General features: G+C 36.2%; 1 protein-coding gene across 1 annotated transcript; it reads left to right on the top strand.

The window, feature by feature from the left end:
* Positions 1–608: 608 nt before the first annotated feature.
* LOC112055444 (delta(3,5)-Delta(2,4)-dienoyl-CoA isomerase, mitochondrial) lies at positions 609–20,172 on the top strand. The gene is made up of 9 exons (XM_052886936.1): positions 609–820; positions 2,204–2,351; positions 6,332–6,420; positions 7,083–7,186; positions 9,628–9,731; positions 11,442–11,529; positions 12,380–12,492; positions 16,701–16,827; positions 18,389–20,172. Exons 1-9 carry the CDS (start codon positions 766–768, stop codon positions 18,482–18,484), a joined length of 924 nt encoding a protein of 307 aa, XP_052742896.1. The 5' UTR covers positions 609–765; the 3' UTR covers positions 18,485–20,172.
* Positions 20,173–20,243: the final 71 nt, after the last annotated feature.

Raw genomic sequence — 20,243 nt, 5'->3', positions numbered from 1 at the left:
AACTAGACCGATAAGGAGTTTATTTTGGTCTTTTTAATAATTAGAACTTTATTTTACTTAAAGAAATATTTCTTGTCAATAGATTCTATAGGATTTGCCGCTTGTCTATTGGGCCCCCCAACTTCAAAGGATACAAATTACAAGGCACGCTACGCCACTGGCTGCCATAGACAAGATTATGAAACTGAAATAGGACCTCAGACCAATACATACAAAACCAATGGACCTGCCTTTCTAGTCTTTACCCCTGTAACGTCTAAGATAATAAAACAAACTGCGTCTAATAAATTCGATGTTTCATTGTGTTGAAATTACACGCGTGTGCATTACGATTTAAAACAGTGTTTTTGTTGTTAAGGCCACAGGATATATTTATTGGTGTGAAATATTTTCGATGTGTGAATTTACCTCAATCCCTCAAAAACGCCAGACAACTTTGTAACTTTGGTGAATTTGAGTGCGATACAAGTCCAAAGCCTGAGTGTTTGAAGCAGATAGAGTGACACAAGCTTTTCCGACATAGAATTTGAAATAGGAATTACTGAACTGAACTAAGGACGTCAAAATGACTTAATTGCTTGACATTTGACACATTGACAGTTGACAAGACATTGTTTTGAAATCGAGCGATTTCCGAATCTGAATTTTATTTTCTCTTCTCACTTCAAATCTATGTGTAAAGGACTTTAGACTTTGTTCGGTTTTTGTTTTTATTTGAATCATTTAATAAAGTGTTAAAATTCTCAAACTCGAGATCTTAATACAATGGTGTTAATCAAGAAATCATTTGTTTTGTTTAGTCCTTCGAAATTAGCATCCGGTAAGTCTAACGTAATTCAATTGAAGCAAAAACTTGAAAATACTGTGCTTTGAAAATTTTGATGTAATTTTTTACTAATCTTATAACAGTCTTGTTAATCTTAACGTTTTTTCACACTAGTGTATGTTAGCTTCTCAATTATTTTTTAATTGCAAGTTGAGAGCTCCCATTTTTTTTAATTTTCCAAGAATTTTAATTATTCTTATCCGATTGCAAGATATTCATATCTATATAAAGCTAACGATAATTTTTTTCTAACTATGAAGTTAACCTTTGACTATGATCTCACCTGCTAAGTTTTTTTTTATTCTGCGGTTTATTTAGTTTAGTTAATAAAAAAAAAAACTATAAGAAGATTTAACACTGCACTTTCACTACAGTTCGAAATGTGTCTGTCTACGCAGGATTCCTGACAGCCCCGTCCCGAAGTAAATTTTAAAATTGAGCAAGATTAAATTATGGCGCCTCTCCTGTTTGCTCCTAATAATATGCAGATGCCTATTGCCTATACCAAATTATGAGTGTAAAGTAAGAATGGAACGCGAAGATCTCAACCTCGAAGAATACTCTGGAGTGACCAATTAAATCAAGCACAGTACCATCTGCGGTTGATTAGGATTATCATTTAGGCACTCTCTATGATTTGGCGCCTTGAGCGACATCTCTGTTCGCCATAAGGGCCTAGTCCTGACCCTATGTGCAGGCCTCCTTCCTCCTTATAGGAGAAATTGAATTTAATTGTCATTTAGTAAGCAGATGGTTGAAGGAGGATCTTCTACGTTTCTGATTTGCACTTAGAAAGCTGCTTTAATAGGATCTTACCAAATTTGGATAGGTTGGGAGAACAACACGAGAAGAGAAGGGGAGTGTTGATCGATTGTCAAGGAATTCCTTTACCCTACATCCTGTAGTCACAAGTTTTGGACTTTGCTTGGTGTTTTTCTCTCTACCACGCGATGGACCCGGCAACCATGTTATGGACCTGCCAATGCATAGCTTTAAACAATGTGTTAATTAACATTTTCTTAGTCAGGTTACTACACCATTAATGAGTTCCTTAATGATAAAGATGCTTGGAGGCCATTGGATCAGTTTCCACCTTCACACAAGAAGTAAAACTATATTAAACTGAAATGTTGTTTTGTTATCAATTGTAATTTTTTTTTTAAATAGTAACTGTTGAGTTTCTTGCTGGTTCTTCTCAGCAGAACCTGCCTTCCAAACCGGTGGTAGAATCCTTACAAATAGTGTGCTTGTAAACTGTGCCTTCTATAAATAAATGGACTTTGAATTTTTTTTTTTTAAAGAGATAAAACAAGTTTTACCTACTTTATAAGCAATTCAGATACAAAGTGTGTGTAATAAACTTTTACATTGTTTCAGCAAGAGGAGTATTGAATAGGCTGTACTCTTCAAATGTGGATGTGCCAAAGTTCGAAACATTGGCCGTGTCTGTGCCAAGCAAGAATGTATTCCATGTTGAATTGAATAGACCCAAACAGCTAAACACTTTCAGCAAAATTATGTGGAAGTGAGTTAATTAACTACTAATTAGTATTTTTACCAAAAGGTGATGGTCAAAAACTGTGGCAGAAAAATCTCAATATTTTATTAAATACAAAACCAACCTCTGGGTAATGATGGATCCCTAATGATCTGTAGTTGAGCAGGCAACAGGTTACAATAACATAAATCTGGATATCTATATAAAATATTCCTTCGGCCAGCTTGGCAGGCTAAAGGACAAACGGTGGACTAAGAAAATTACCTACTGGAAAGGTCCATTTGGTAAAAGGAAGGTAGGAAGGCCTATAGGAAGGTGGGTAGACGACATTACCGCAGTGGCTGGCCAAGGTTGGATGGAACTCACAAAAGAAAGGGACAAATGGAAAAATTTTAATAAAAAAATACAACCGACTTCAAAACCTAAAAACGTACCCCTAAACTAAAAAGCGAAAAATAACATCATAATATGTTCTACCTGCTGATCACTATGAAGGCGGTGCTAAGCCGGTGGTGTATTAATTCAAGCCATGTGAGAATATCTCATAGATTTAGATTTTGCAGACAGTGTTGTTTCATGTGGTCCTGTCAGAAATGGCTTTAATTAAGACAACACCGGCTAAGCACCGCCTTCATAGTGATCAGCAGTTAGAACATATTATGATGTTATTTTTCGCTTTTTAGTTTAGGGGTACGTTTTTAGGTTTTGAAGTCGGTTGTATTTTTTTATTAAAATTTTTATTATTTTTCCATTTTTAGTGTAAAACTTCATCTCAAACAAATATATCAGACCCCTAATGACAGTCACAACCCATCTTGGTACAAAATTCTCAGCAATACAAATTAATCAAGCCCAAGCACAAGGTAGCTACCGTAAACCGTTAAGGAGTTCCCTTAATTGACCTTGGTCTTCATCATCAGACCCCTAATAACAGACACAACTCATATAGGTAGAAAGTTCTCAGCAATACGAATTAATCAAGGCCAAACACAAGGTAGTTACTGTAAACTGTTAAGGAGTTCCCTTAATAGGGATGATGACAGTTTTTTAAATTGTATATAAATTAAGAGTATACTAATAGTAAAGCAATTTTGTAAAAGGAACAGGGTATCTGTGATCATTACTTTCGGAGCTACAGGGATTTAAAGAGTCAGATTTCCGGCGCTGCCGCGGATCCCTGAAAAACGCCCCATACAAAATAGCTCGAAATAATGACGTCATAGGCAATGTAATGATCGTTAGATTTGTATGCGCGTTCAAACAAAATTACTAATATCTTTGTTATTTGTGCGTTTATGCTTATAGTTCATATATTAAATAAAAATTTTAATAAAAAAAATACAACCGACTTCAAAACCTAAAAACGTACCCACTAAACTAAAAAGTGAAAAATAACATCATAATATGTTCTACCTGCTGATCAGTATGAAGGCGGTGCTAAGCCGGTGATGTATTAATTCAAGCCATGTGAGAATATCTTATAGATTTAGATTTTGCAGACAGTGTCGTTTCGTGTGGTCCTGTCAGAAATGGCTTAAATTAAGACAACACCGGCTAAGCACCGCCTTCATACTGATCAGCAGGTAGAACATATTATGATGTTATTTTTCACTTTTTAGTTTAGTGGGTACGTTTTTAGGTTTTGAAGTCGGTTGTATTTTTTTTATTAAAATTTTTATTATTTTTCCATTTTTAGTGTAAAATTTCATCTCAAACGAATACATCAGACCCCTAATGACAGTCACAACCCATCTTGGTACAAAATTCTCAGCAATACAAATTAATCAAGCCCAAGCACAAGGTAGCTACCGTAAACCGTTAAGGAGTTCCCTTAATTGACCTTGGTCTTCATCACCAACCCACTAAATGACAGTCACAACCTATCTATGTGGAAAGTTCTCATTAATACAAATCAATCAAGCCCAAACACAAGGTAACATCTGTAAATCGCCGAGGAGTTCCCTCGTCTGTTTTATGGCTCCATCATCAGATCGATTTTAAACCTTCATAAAATTGTAGTGCTTAAAAGTAGTAAATGGAAAAGTATACAAACATACTAGACACCCATATAATTTTCGAAAGTTCCCCTCAATTTCTCCAGGATTCCATCATCAGATCTTGACATGATGGCAATGGGACCAAATGGGGACTATACCGTTTCAAACAAAAAAAGAATTTTTGAAATCGGTCCAGGCGTCTTTGAGTAATCGGTGTACATACATAAAAAAAAAAAAAAAAAAAATACCGACCGAATTGAGAACCTCCTCCTTTTTGAAGTCGGTTAAAAATGTCACATTTAATGTAAGGAAGCTAAAACTATCAATTTTTATCTAATTACGATAAAATATTTTTAATAGTTTTTGAAATTTTATAATCTCATTTATTTTGCCAATATCCAGACAATCTTTGCTTTTTATGTATAAATTAGTTAACATTGACCCTATTTACCCGAATGTATCATAAAAATCAATATATTCAAACCTAGTCATCATCCCCATTGTCCTTGGTCTTCATCACCAAACCCCTAAATGACAGTCACAACCTATATATGTGGAAAGTTCTCATTAATACAAATTAATCAAGCCCAAACACAAGGTAACTGCTGTAAATCGCCGAGGAGTTCCCTCGTCTGTTTTATGGCTCCATCATCAGATCGACTTTAAACCTTCATGAAATTGTAGTGCTTAAAAGTACTACATGGAAAAGTTTACGAACACACTAGACACCCATATAATTTTCGAAAGTTCCCCTCAATTTCTCCAGGATTCCATCATCAGATCTTAACATGATGGCAATGGGACCAAATGGGGACTATAACGTTTCAAACAAAAAAAGAATTTTTGAAATCGGTCCAGGCGTCTTTGAGTAATCGGTGTACATACATAAAAAAAAAAAAAAAAAAAATACCGACCGAATTGAGAACCTCCTCCTTTTTGAAGTCGGTTAAAAAGATGGAAGAGGCTTGTACCCGAAGGGGCCCATTATTAACTAGTACCAAATAACTACAATAACATAACTAATTATTTAGATAAATATATAGATTAGTTAGAATAGTTTTAAGATATTGATAAGTACTATCTAAATGGGAAAAATAAAGCTTATTATTATTTATATAAAAACTATATAGGTACTTAAACATGCTTGGAAATTTGAGCATTATTTTGACAACCTTCTTCGAGATAAATCGATCTTGAAATACTGGTCGAGCAGCGGCCGGCAATAGTTGTATGAAAATCCATATCTGTCGTATCGATCAAATAAATTACTATGTAAAATCATATTTGTGTAATTTAATAAAATCGTTTTTACAAAAGAATTCCATTCGCTTCAAATTTAGAACCTCCTTTTTTTGAAGTCTGTTAAAAATGGATGGATCTTCTACTCCGCAACATGGAGACCAATGCGGCAACTTACGTTATCAACCCATATACGGCTCATTGCTGAGCTCGAGTCTCCTCTCAGAATGAGAGGTGTTAGGCCAATAGTCCACCACGCTGGCCCAATGCGCATTGGCAGACGTATGCAGGTTTCCTCACGATGTTTTCCTTCACCGTCTGAGTCACGTGATATTTAATGTCTTAGTTAACTTATCAAAGGTTTAATTCGTCGACTTCCCATCAAAACTTTGAAATTCAGAATCACGCCGAAGACTACTACAACGAACTTCAACCATGTTAGAATTATCTCAAACTAACATAAATCCCACAAAATCCACTTCAATTTTAAGAATTGTACATTTAATTATTGTATTTTCAAATAAAAGTTCTGAATTAAACTACTTTTTAACCGACTTCAAAAAAAGGAGGAGGTTTGTCAATTCGACCGTATATATATTTTTTTTTACTTTTAAATTTACTAAGCATTGATAGACTATTATATAATTGCTTTCACACGTTCGTCCATCAACGGCTCTATTGCCGGCCGCTGCAGTAATGTTAAACATTTTTTTTCTTTTTAGTACACAATTATTATTATTTTACATGTCAACCTCTGTCCTTATTTTTCAGGGAACTAGGAGTATGCTTTTCTTCCCTAAACGATAATCCAGAATGCAGAGTCATAGTGTTGTCTGGTCAAGGAAAACACTTTTCTGCAGGTTATTTATTCAAAAATATTAAAAAAAAAAAACAAAATAATAAGAATGTACAAATGTACAAATGAATTGCAGCTGATTGCACAACAGTAATGAATTTAAAAAAAAAAATAAAACATCTTTTTATTCTTTACAAGTTAGCCCATAACAACAATCTCAGCTGATGGTAAGTGATGATGCAATCTAAGATGGAAGCCGTATAACTGCTTTCGGTTTCTACACGACATCGTAGCGGAACGCTAAATCGCTTGGCGGTACGTCTTTGTCGGTAGGGTGGTAACTAGCCACGGCCGAAGCCTCCCACCAGCCAGACCTGGACCAATTAAGAAAACCTCAATCGGCCCAGCCGGGGATCGAACCCAGGTAAATCCATCGCGCATACCACTGCGCCACGGAGGCCGTCAAAAATTATTGAGTGTTTCACACATTGATTTGAGTTACTAGAACGTTGTTACGTCATTTGATAAATATTAAGTCCAATATATATTTTTTTTAAATTTCTCCCTTACTGTTCTAATTTCATCTCTGAAATTACTAAATTACAATTTTCATCGATTATACAGCGTTTATCTATTTTCTTTTTTTGTATTTTATATGTTTAGACCATTAATTTAATTTCACAGAAAGCAGTTATATTTTTTATGCGAATCTTATTTATTTCACAGGCATAGATTTTAACAGTCTCCTAGAAGAAACAAGCAAAGCAGAAGAATTTGACGACGTTGCACGAAAAGCCAAGGTGCTTAATGCGTTAGCTACTTACTGTCAGGTAAGAACTGTATGCATTTTCCCCATCTATACTTATATTATAAAGCTGAAGAGTTTGTTTGTTTGTTAGATTGAACGCGCTAATCTCAGGAACTACTGGTCCGATTTGAAAAATTCTTTCACTGTTAGATAGCCCATTTATCAAGGAAGGCTATAGGCTATATTTTATCCCCACATTCCCAAGGGAACGGGAACCACGCGGGTGAAACTGCGCGCGGTCAGCTAGTTATCACTATAAAAACTTCATTACATAACAATGCATTTTCCCCATTTTCACTATAAAGACTTCATTACATACTGTAATCTATATACATATACTTATAAAAACGAATCCATATATCCTTTGGTCACGCCATCACGCGTGAACGGCTGGATCGATTTCACAATTTTTTTTTATGTGTTTGTTATTGTCAGGTGAAGGTTCTTATGACAGAAAAAAAGTTAGGGGTAGGGTAGGGTAGTATACATCGAGTTTCACGCGGACGAAGTCGCGGGTGTCCGCTAGTGCAAGACGGCCTCCGTGGCGCAAGGTATTCGCGGTGGATTTACAAAACGGAGGTCCTGGGTTCGATCCCCGGGTGGGCAGATTGAGATTTTCTTTATTGGTCCAGGTCTGGCTGGTAGGAGGCTTCGGCCGTGGCTAGTTACCACCCTACCAAAGGCAAAGACGTACCGCCAAGCGATTTTGCGTTCCGGTACGATGCCGTGTAGAAACCGAAAGGGGTGTGGATTCTCATCCTCCTCCTTACAAGTTAGCCCGCTTCCATCTAAGACTACATCATCACTTACCATCAGGTGAGATTGTAGTTAAAGGCTAACTTGTAAAAAATAAAAAAAAGATAAAAATCAAGCCTTGAAAATTTAAATAAAGGTCTTTTCACGAAATTTTAGTCCAGAATTAAGAAGTTGGTGGTACTATATCTCCAAAATTTATTAAATCACACTAATATTATAAAGGCGAAGCGAAAGTTTGTGTCTGTGTATGTTTTTTCCTCCTTTGCGTTGCGGTTACTGGAGCGATTTGGCTGAAATTTGGAATGGAAATAGATCTTACTCTGGATTAACATAATATTCAACTTCAACTTTTCATCCCGGAAAAATCCATGGATCTCTCGGGATTTGGGAAAAACTGAATTCCACACCGGACGAATTCGCAGCAGTCCACTAGTCCAGCGAGCGGGGATCGAACCCACAACCTCTGTGTATAGTCTGGCTCTCTTTACCATTGGGCTATTACGGCTTCTCTGTAAAGTTTATAGTAAAGAAAACGCATAGCGCAAAAAATAAATAAACTACATCTGCTTTACATACTAATAACATACAAAAACAATTAAGACATTTATATGATTATTATATATTGTTTAATTTTTTATTTATTTTATATACATTTAAAATGAGACATAAATGTACATAAGCAGAATAATAATATTCATAATAGAGATAAGTAGTAACTTTTTAAATGATGAATGATAACATATGGGTTAGCATGGGGAATCTAACCTACAAAACCCTTCTATCGGGAGGGTATTAAATGGTCCAGTGGCTAGCACAAAGTTTTTAACTGGGGTAGGCAATATGCATTATAATACTTACTTCCTTCACACACATTTTCACGACACTGTAATATAGTAAGGTAAAGTTGGAATAATAAACGATTGTTGTGATTTATTTATGATATGACTAGTAGACGCCACGAGGCTTCACCCGCGTGGTTCCCGTTCCTGTGGGAATACGGGGATAAAATAGCCTATAGCCTTCCTCGATAAATGGGCTATCTAATACTGAAAGAATTTTTCAAATCGGACCAGTAGTTCCTGAGATTAGCGCGTTTAATCAAACAAACAAAAAAACTCTTCAGCTTTATAATATTAATAGTAAGTATAGATACAAACGAACGAATGTTTCACTGTTAAGAGACCGAACAAGAAAAAAAGAACAAGTCCTTGCCTAAGCCTGAATAAATAACTAATAAAATATCGCCAAAAATTAGATTTTCAAAAATTCTTGTTTTTTGTTTTGCCGCCTAGGAACGTATCCTTCGCCAATGAAGAGGTTTTACTACTTATATGTAAACAGGTTAGTAATAATTCCTCAGATTAAGGAGTTTTGCATCGATGAACTGCTCGCCACGGAAATAGAAATAGTGTTTTTTGTATTCTTTACGAGTTAGCCATTGACTATCTCACCTGATGGTAAGTGATGATGCAATCTAAGAAGGAAGCGGACTAACTTGTTAGTAGGAGGATGAAAACACACCCCTTTCGGTTTCTACATGACATTGAAGTATCGCTAAATCGCTTGGCGGTATGTCTTTGCCAGGTACCCAAGTCCTCCGTCTTGTAAATCCACAGCGCATACCAATGCGCCACGAAGGCTGTCAAATTCTAATTAATGCCTTTTTCACCATGGATTGTTCTGATATTGTCATTATTGCATTTACAGGACAGTATCTCGTCTCTAGAGCTCTGTTTGAAGCCGGTGCTAGCTGTAGTTCACAACGCGTGCATTGGTGCCGGTGTCGACCTCATCACTGCTGCAGACATGAGGTGATCTATATAGAATAGAATATAATAGAATATCTTTTTGTCCACACACAAGTAATAAAATAAAATAAACAAACAGAACATACAAAAATCTGGTCGTGAACAAAAAAGGTCAGAACGATGCCACTGCGAGCTGTGGCGCTGGTTTTCAGGTGAAACCTTGTGTGTTCACGGACGTGTTTATGATTATGGTTAACTTAAAACTTATACATGATTACATATTATATCATATATCTATCTATAACTAACTGACGCTGCGCGGTTTCCCGTGGTTCCCGTTCCTGTACGAATACGGAGATAATATATAGCCTGTAGCCTTCCTCGATAAGTGGGCTATCTAACACTGAAAGAATTTTTCAAATCTGACAAGTAGTTCCAAAAATTATCGCGTTCAAGCAAACAAACAAACTCTTACTACTAAATGAATTCAAATGACACTTGGCATAGTTTGAGACCATCATAATACGGGAATAATTAATATAATAATGAAATAGATGTGGTAAGTTTGTTTGGGAAGTCCCTGATTTATAGAGTTACAGTTATAAAAAATTGTCCATAAATTGTAAAAAAAACAATATGCAATGTGATTCAAGAAAATTTAAAACCCTAAAAAATTTAAAAATAGAATCGAATTTTCAAAAGTTTAGGCGTCCGCTAGTAGACATTACATTTACATTGCTTCTGCTTTTTACCCGACTACGGCAAAGTCAAAAGGAAGGAAATTCTTGGTTCTGGTAGCTAACCGGGTTACCAGGTAATGAAAATGAGCGTCGAAACGAGATAATGCACTACGTAATTTGTAGGACATTGTGGCTGTTATGTTGTATAACTATTAATTAAGCGACAGTACAGACAGACCTTACTGATACAAGTTGGGAGGAGCTTACCAAAAGTTATTACTAACCAGGACAATATTAGGACAAGTATTTCAATTTATCAGCTGACTAGCGGACGCCCGCGACTTCGTCCGCGTGAAACTCGATGTAAACTTTCAACTACCCCTATCCTCCTACCCTTACCCTACTCCTACCTACCCCACCCTACCCCTACCTACCCCCACTCTAACCCTTACTCCACCCCTACCCTACCCATATCCCTACCTACCTTACAGCGTACGCAAAATAAGTAATTTTTCTGGTTGATTTTTAACACCTTGTGTCCGAAAAACCAAAATATCTTACGGAACCCTATTTTTTTCCAAAATAAAATTTAGCCTATGTTACTTGTGGATAATAAAAAAAAAAATAAAAATAAAATTCATTTATTTCAGGCATAGACCCATATTAAGAAAAACATAAAAAACAAAAATCGAAAATAAAATTAAAAAGTCAAAATAGTATAGGTAAAATGTCAGAATAATATAAAATGTCAGTAAAAAGCAGTATGGTAATGTAGCTTTCGTATGGTGAAAGAATTTTTAAAATCGGTCCAGTAGTTTTTAAGCCTATTCATTACAAACAAACAAACAAACATAGAAACAAAGTTTTCCTCTTTATAATATTAGTATAGATAAACGTCCACTGGTGGCCATAGGCCTCTTGCATGGACCTCTAAGCACCCTCCGGGTCCCTGCAACCCGCTTGATATCCTCGGTCCACCCAGGGGGTGGGGGGGTTGGTCGACCAACACGGCGCTTTCCGGTGTGGGGTCGCCATCCCAGCATTTAATTCTAAATAAAATCTTGTAACAAAGCCTACATGTTTTACATTTCAGATACTGCACGCAAGACGCGTGGTTTCAAGTAAAGGAAGTGGATCTAGGTCTCGCAGCCGACGTAGGCACTCTACAGAGGTTGCCTAAGGTATGAAACAACATTAACTGTACCTAATAGTTTGCTTCCTGAAGAGTTTTGGCGGGAAAATCGTATGAATTACATACATGTTGCTCTCGTTTTTAGGGTTCCAAACGCACATACTCATAGTACAAAAACGGAACCCTTGTAATATCTCTCGCGCACATTTTAATGTCCGTCTGTTTTCTACGAATGTACTAGACCAATCAAGTTGAAATTTGGTACTCATATCAAGTCTTGTGACTCAAAACTAGTGTATCTATGATTTTCAAAAAAATACAAAAATTTACTTTTTACTTGAAGATTTCCGGCAAAGTTTGAAACTCTGAAATTTTTGAATATGAAGGTCACTTTTAACTCCCTCAACATTAAAAAGAAAATTTGCTTCAAAGCTCTCATCTCAGAAACAACTGGTCCGATTTGAAAAATTCTTTCAGTGTTAGATAGCCCACTTATCGAGGTAGACTATAGGCTATATATTCCTACGGGAACAGGAACCACGCGGGTGAATCCGCGCGGCGTCAGCTAGTCTTGAATATGTCCAACGAGCGTAAATCAAACCCTGGTCATTCCTGGTTTGAGTCCAACTCAGTACCCAGTAATTATGTGTATGTATGTGTATTACTAATACTATGGTTATTTTTGTTTTACGCCACCTGCTGATGTCCTTAAGTTTTCCTAAACCGAAGGTTGCCTTGAAGAAATCGCTACTTAGCGATAAGGCCACCTTTTGTATGCTGATCTCTTCCTAATTTGTTTTTATTTCACTTGTTTTTGTCTTTGTGGTTGTGCAAATAAAGTACATCTATCTATCTATCTACCCGTGAGGCTTTTAAGTATTTTCTTCAACTTGTTTCAGGTAGTGGGCAATACATCAACAGTGAGGGAATGGTGCTTCACAGCCAGAAAGGTGCAATCAAAGGAGGCCTCTGACTTAGGACTCGTCACCCAAGTGTATCCAGACAAAGACACGTAAGTCCAATTTATCTGAAAAAGTCAAAATTTTTATATTATTAGATATATTGCTACAGTTCGTTTCATGTAGGATGGTGCGGGTGACAGATCGTTTCACTCTTGAAAGTTTGCCGCGATTCACAATAATATTACCTACGAATTATGAACGTCATACAGGCGACTGTCACGGTACCCATGCTATTTGAAAAACACTTTGCTACTACTGAGGCGAACAAAAGTGGCTAATTGTCTCAATTGAATTTATATTAGTCTCATAGTAAAGTATGAAAGTTGTTTAAACAAATAATACCTAAATATTTTGTACAATGTCGAACTGTGTCTTCGGGAAGTGTAAAAACTGTATATATTTAAATATATAATGTAAGTTAACACAAAATTGTGCATGTGAGCAATAGCTAAATACACGTATTGACGTAATATTTTCTGCTAAATGAGCCGGACCGGATTCGAACCCACACCCTCCGGAATCGGAGGCAGAGGTCATATCCACTGGGCTATCACAGCACTACATGGCATGGCATGTTACTCGTATGATTGCGATATTTCAAATGTTTTAAGAGTTCGTTTAGCAGAAAATAATAATGTTTTATGTTGAGATATCATTGTTATCATAATTTTGTTGTGGGAAATATATTAAAAATCTATCAACCCCACCTGCGTAGTTCCCATTCCCATGGAAATAAAATACAGGCCGTGTTACTCGCTGAAATTGTAGCTTTCCACTAGTAAAACAATTTTTCAAATCGGTCGAGAAGTTTCACAGAGTATTCAATGCAAACAGTCAAATCTTTCATCTTTAAAACATAAGTATGTATAGAAATCTGTACCTAAAATTTACATGTAGGTATATTCGTATGTTCCTTTTACGTAAATATATCGTTTTTTTTTATTAACACATCCGCGTTGAATTCATTGTTTTGTTTTATAATAATCACCCCATTTACATATGATTAATGTACCAACGAACTTGTGAAAATTGCAAAAAAAAAACATTTGGTAATTTAAAATTCAAGTACAAATTAATTTTAAAATTAAGTCGATAAAAAAACCTATACTAAAGCCATACTCGAAGAATACTGTTTACTAACAAACAAATGAGAAATGAGGGTAGAAAATGAATGTCATTTGATAACTTATTTATTTATATATGGTTTGTTTATAAAATGTTATATAAAATATATTAACTATATCTAGTTGGTTTAAGCTTATTAATCAAAATTATTTTCATTAATTCAAGAACAAGTTAATTATAATAATTATTAGGTGTGAAATGACTAGTGATTTATACCCTCATTTTTAATTTATTTCTTGGTAAACAGTACTCATCAAGAAAGGCTATAGTATAGTAGGTAATATGTACCTAATTACATTTTTAACCGACTTCCAAAAAGGACGAGGTTCTACGTTCGGCTGTATGTATGTTTTTTTTTCTACTACTACAGTAATGCTAGTCACTCACGGTCCGATATACCCAAAAGCCTGCAGCGCTGCTATCATCCGGTAAAACTCATCGCTTGTTTAACAAAGGCAAGGTATGGGTTTATAATGATGATGATATCTAGAGATAACGACTAGATATCATTATCAACTGTCATATTCGGCTCACAGCTGAGCTCGAGTCATCTCTCAGAATGAGAGGGGTTAGGCCAATAGTCCACCACGCTGTCCCAATGCGGATTGGCAGACTTCACACACGCAGAGAATTAAGAAAATTCACTGGTATGCAGATTTCCTCACAATGTTTTTTCTTTACCATTTGTGACACGTGATATTTAATTTCTTAAAATGCACATAACTAAAAAAATTTTAATAAAAAAAATTCAACCGACTTCCAACTCAAAAAATAACTTTAACTAAAAATCGAAAAATAACATCCTACCTATGTGCTACCTCCTGATCAATTTGAAGGCGGTGCCAAGCCAGTGATGTTTTAATTAAATACGTTTAAACTACAAAATTTCTGTGGTTATTCCAGAAACAGCTTTAATTAAAACACAACACTGGCTTGGCACCGCCTTCAAATTGATCAGGAGGTAGCACATAGGTAGGATGTTATTTTTCGATTTTTAGTTAAAGTTATTTTTTGAGTTGGAAGTCGGTTGAATTTTTTTTATTAAAATTTTTATTTTTTTATTTTTAGTGTTAACATACCCACTGCGTGTGTACAGTCACAACCTATCTAAGTGGAAAGTTCTTATCAATACAAAATGATCAAGTCTAAACACAAGGTAGCTACTGTGAGCCGTCGAGGAGTTCTCTTCACTGTGCTTCGTCTTCATCAACAGACCCTTAATACAGTCGCAATCCATCTAGGTGGAAAGTTCTCATCAATACAAATTTATCAAGTCCAAACACAAGGTAGCTACTGTGAACCGTCGAGGAGTTCTCTTCACTGTCCCTCGTCTTCATCATCAGACCCTTAATACAGTCACAATCCATCTAGGTGGAAAGTTCTCATCAATACAAATTTATCAAGTCCAAACACAAGGTAGCTACTGTGAACCGCCGAGGAGTTCTCTTCACTGTCCCTCGTCTTCATCACCAGACCCTTAATACAGTCACAATCCTTCTAGGTGGAAAGTTCTCATCAATACAAATTTATCAAATCCAAACACAAGGTAGCTACTGTGAATCGTCGAGGAGTTCTCTTCACTGTCCCTCGTCTTCATCATCAGACCCTTAACACAGTCACAATCCATCTAGGTGATAAGTTCTCATCAATACAAATTAATCAAGCCCAAACAAAAGGTGACTGCTGTAAATCCTTGACGAGTTCCATCGTCTGTGTTTCGGCTCCATCATCAGACCAACTCCAAACCTTCATAAAGTTGTAGTGGTTTAAAACACCTTACGGAAACTCTAACAAACGTACTAGCCGTCCCTACAACTTTGGAAAGTTCCCCTCAATTTCTCCAGGATGCCATCATCAGATCCTGACATGAAAAAAATGGGACCACCCTGGAAGTAAACCCTTCAAAACAAAAAAAGAATTTTCAAAATCGGTCCATAATTGACGGAATTATCGCTGGACATACATAAAAAAAAAAAAAAAAAAAAAAAAAAACATACATACAGCCGAACGTAGAACCTCCTCCTTTTTGGAAGTCGGTTAAAAAGTTGGAGGTGCATGCCCCGGACCGGATTTGAACCCACCCGCTCCGGAATCGGAGGCAGAGGTCAAACCCACTGGGCTATCACGCACATCTCTAGATATCGCGATTTTGAAAATTCTTTCACCAATGTGTTTACGGTTACGCGATAGTCACAGTATGAAAACATCGAAAACTGCCTCTATAGTTTGTCAAGTTCGTTGATAACCATCCAATGGTATGCGGGCGAAGGGGGAACGGACTGCGCGGATGTGAAGTTGAGCGAGCGGGGCATTGCTACCCCCTCCCGGCCCGCGCGGTCCATCGGGAGTGTTATGACCTCAGACCAACTATTGTATAGGACCTGCCTCGATAGGTGTTATTTTTCTGTCAAAGTATATGATCAATGATCTAATGCGATTATAAAAGCTGTCTCTATAGAATCGATGTTAAATAGTTATAATCGTGTTTGTCGGTTAAAGAGCTCCGTGAAAATACCTTTTTGTGCAGTTAAATGGTGTAAAAAAACGGACAAAAACTTCTAGTTTAGTATAAGATATATACTAAATCTAAGCTCGTTTTCCTCAGAAAATGACAAACAATTTTGTTTGTGACTATGAGTGCGATACAGGTCCTTCTATAATTGGTCTGAGGTTATGACCGAATTTGCCAAGCTATATATGCAGTCGACTGCAGCTGCCGCTCGTGTAAATGAACACTTGTGTGTGTGTCATGGGTTATATTTTATCCGGTCCTTGGACCTGCCAATGCATAGCTTTAAGCAATGTGTTAAAAAACATTTACTTAGTCGAGGTTACTACAACATTGATGAGTTCCTTAAAGATAAAAGCGCTTGGAGGCCATTGGATCAGCTTCCACCTTCACACAGGAAATAAAACTATAAGAAATTGTAATTGTTATCAATTGTAAATTATAATACTGTATGACTTTTCAAAAGAGCAACTGTTGAGTTTCTTGCCGGTATCTTCACAGCAGAACCTGCCTTCCGAACCGGTGGTAGAATCTTTACAAATAGTCAACTGACGTGTCAAAAGTGCTTGTAAACTGAGCCTACTTGAAATAAATGATTTTTGATTTTGAAATATTCCATTTCAGTGCACTACAGCAAGTTCTGGAAATAGCGAAGTCCATAGCTTCGAAGAGTCCAGTCGCCGTTCAGATGACTAAGAAATCCCTGGTCTACTCGCAAAGTAGACCGAGCCAAGAGGGACTAGAACATATTGTGAGTATCATCATTTATATTTGGCCCTGTACAAGGCCAGGCCTCCCTCCTTATCCTTCTTAGGAGAGGGGATATCGAGTGTCATTGATATTTTAATGGCCCTGTACAAGGCCAGGCATCCCTCCTTATCCTTCTTAGGAGAGGGGATATCGAGTGTCATTGATATTTGAATGGCCCTGTACAAGGCCAGGCATCCCTCCTTATTCTTCTTAGGAGAGGGGATATCGAGTGTCATTGATATTTGAATGGCCCTGTACAAGATCAGGACTCCCTCCTTATCCTTCTTAGGAGAGGGGATATACAGCTTAGACCCACCACGCTGCTCCCAGTGGCGTACACAAGGTTTTAACTAGGGTATGCACGTTATATACAAATTGTACAAAATGGAAAATTCCTTCTCCTATACTTAGTCGTAATTAATCCCGATGTGGCCCAGTAGATTGAAATTCTGCTTTTGATTCCGGAGGGCGTAGGTTCAAATCCGGTTCGGGGCATGCACCTCCAACTTTTCAGTTGTGTGCATTTTATTAATTTAAATATCACGTGTCACAAACGGGTGAAGGAAAACCTTCGTGAGGAAACCTGCACTGCAACTAGCGGAAATATGTTGGAAATATATTTCATGTACAGAATTGATCTCTCTACAGCAGGGGTTCCCAAAGTATAGGTCGCGACCCAGAGCTGGCGAATATTGAGTGGGCCCTGATACAAGAAATCCGATCGGATGAATAGCCGGATGGCCATAGACTAGAAAGTTATTAATTTACAATAATTATTATTTATTGTTGACTGTGATGTCACACAACCTGACTGCAATGATTTTTTTTTATTCTTTACAAGTTGGCCCTTGATTACAATCTCACCTGATGGTAGGTGATGATGCAATCTGAGATGGAAGCGGGCTAACTTATACGGAGGAAGATGAAAATCCTTTCGGTTTCTACACGACATCATACCGGAACGGAACGCTAAATCGCTTGGCGGTACGTCTGTCGGTAGGGTGGTAACTAGCCACGGCCACAGCCTCCCACTAGTCAAAAGTTAAAGACTAAATCTAAGCGTGACCAATATATGCCCCTCTTTTTAAGATGGCCATGAGGTAGGTCCCGACTTAGTCCGTTTTTGTTTGGTGGGTCGGGACTCGGGACCCAGTCAAGTTTGAGAACTTCTGCTCTACAGATTTATTATAAGTATAGATATAGATATATATTTTTTAGGTATTAGTTTTAATTTTAATTTATTTTAATTTTATAGTTGTGGTTATAATGATATTCCCTTATAATTTTTTTTTATTCTTTACAAGTTAGCCCTTGACTACAATCTCACCTGATGGTAAGTTATGATGCAATCTAAGATGGAAGCGGGCTAACTTGTTAGGAGGAGGATGAAAATCCACACCCCTTTCGGTTTCTACACGACATCGTACCGGAACGCGAAATCGCTTGGTGGTACGTCTTTGTCGGTAGGGTGGTAACTAGCCACGGCCGAAGCCTCCTACCAGCCAAAAATAATTTTAGCCTATAGATAAAATAATATTATATTTTTAATTTCTAAATTCCAGAAACTAATAAACCAAACAATGCTGCAAAGCGAGGACCTGAAGAAAGCTGCAATGGCGACTGCGACGAAAACAGAAACTGAATTTGATAATTTATAAACTACTTAAACCCGATTTTGTCTGTGTTAAATAAAATTATGTTTAATTTAACTTTCACTTCACTTTATGCGGGTTGTTAAGAAGACTTTTTTTACTTATTCATACTGCGTTAATCAAAGATTTTATACTATAGATGTGTTACTAAAGTGGCTAATTGTCGTAATTTAATTTAGTCGCATTGTAAACAACGAAAGTTATTGAAATAAATATTACTTAAATATTGTCTACAACTCCAACTTCTCAGTTGTGTGCATTTTAAGAAATTATATATCACATGTCTCAAACGGTGAAGGACAACATCGTGAGGAAACCTACATACCAGAAAATTTCTTAATTCTCTGCGTGTGTGAAGTCTGCCAATCCGCATTGGGCCAGCGTGGTATTGGCCTAACCCCTCTCATTCTAAGAGGAGACTCGAGCTCAGCAGTGAGCCGTTTATGGGTTGATAACGACGAACAAACGACTGTCTACAATGTCGAGTTGCGTGTTCAGGAAATATAAAAAGTATATATACATAAATATTTTTATGTAAACACAAAAATGTGCATGTGTGCGCTCAGTGGAGTAGCTAAATTCGGATTATTGTGGTGATTTTGTAGGCATTTAACATATCTAATAGTAGAAAATCTTTGGCTTCAATCCATATTATAACTGCCTAGTTCGCACTATAGTTTGCCTATATGATATGGCACTACATAGATGGAAAAATACACTGCCTACCCTGAAGATACAATGATACAAATATATCCTCTGTTGATATAGTAATTTTCTTTTATTTTTTTAAGTTTATTTAAAGTGCATTCACAAATTAAACCTACTTGTACATACCACTGCCTACATGGCTTCATATTATATAGCCCTGGGTTCGAGTCCTGAGTCTCTTTTGAGTAAATATTCTGGCATACTTATTTTCCAACGTTATTAGTATTCAGTATTTCGTCGATGCTACTAACTTAAAATAAATGCCTTTTTAAAAACCCGTATAAAGTCCAAATTATAATATTTTGACGCTATTTTTAGATAGCTTTTTTTTTAATTTATATTAAAAATACATACATAAAAAAAATTTAAAAGTAAAATAAATTCATTTAACATTTTTTTGTTTATTTTATACTAGCTAACGTCGCGCGGTTTCACCCGCGTGGTTCCCGTTCCCGTAGGAATACAGGGATAATATATCCTATAGCCTTCCTCGATAAATGGGCTATCTAACACTGAAAGAATTTTTCAAATCGGACCAGTAGTTCCAGAGATTAGCGCGTTCAATCAAACAAACAAACAAACTCTTCAGCTTTATTATATTAGTATAGATATTATGTAATAAGACTAAGAATAATTAATAAATATATTATATTGTATACAAATGTAATTTTGTTTAACACATTTTAGTATTATTATAGTCTAAGGGACAGTGGTTTGAGTTCTTTATATGTAATAAATTCATATAATTGGTTTGAGGTATCTAAGTGTAACTTTGAATAAATTAAACTTATAATTGCATTTATGATCATAAAATGATTAACTCCTATTGAATTTTTTAACCTAATATGACAAGAAATGTAATTGTTTTATAAGAAATTATGTAAGTGTTTAATAATTCTCTAGTTTTGGTGCAAAGTGGATATTCTTATATTATACAACTTCATATATTATATACATATTTTGAAATAAATGTATTTTGAAAAATAGTGAATATTTATTATTACATTAATTAATTATTATCTAACTAACGCTAATCGAAATTAGATTAAGACACTTT

Source organism: Bicyclus anynana, chromosome 18 (assembly GCF_947172395.1).
Source record: "Bicyclus anynana chromosome 18, ilBicAnyn1.1, whole genome shotgun sequence".
Classification (NCBI taxonomy): Eukaryota; Metazoa; Arthropoda; class Insecta; order Lepidoptera; family Nymphalidae; genus Bicyclus; species Bicyclus anynana.
The sequence above is the reverse complement of the archived record's forward strand: the minus strand, read 5'-3'. Positions and strand labels throughout refer to the sequence as shown.

What these genes read in the sequence shown, in the direction of transcription:
- LOC112055444 (XM_052886936.1), top strand. Translation starts at nt 766, where the DNA reads ATGGTGTTAATCAAGAAATCATTTGTTTTGTTTAGTCCTTCGAAATTA. An exon ending in TCCTTCGAAATTAGCATCCG is followed by an intron (nt 821 to 2,203) that starts GTAAGTCTAACG and finishes ACATTGTTTCAG; the next exon opens with CAAGAGGAGTATTGAATAGG. An exon ending in GTGTATCCAGACAAAGACAC is followed by an intron (nt 12,493 to 16,700) that starts GTAAGTCCAATT and finishes ATTCCATTTCAG; the next exon opens with TGCACTACAGCAAGTTCTGG.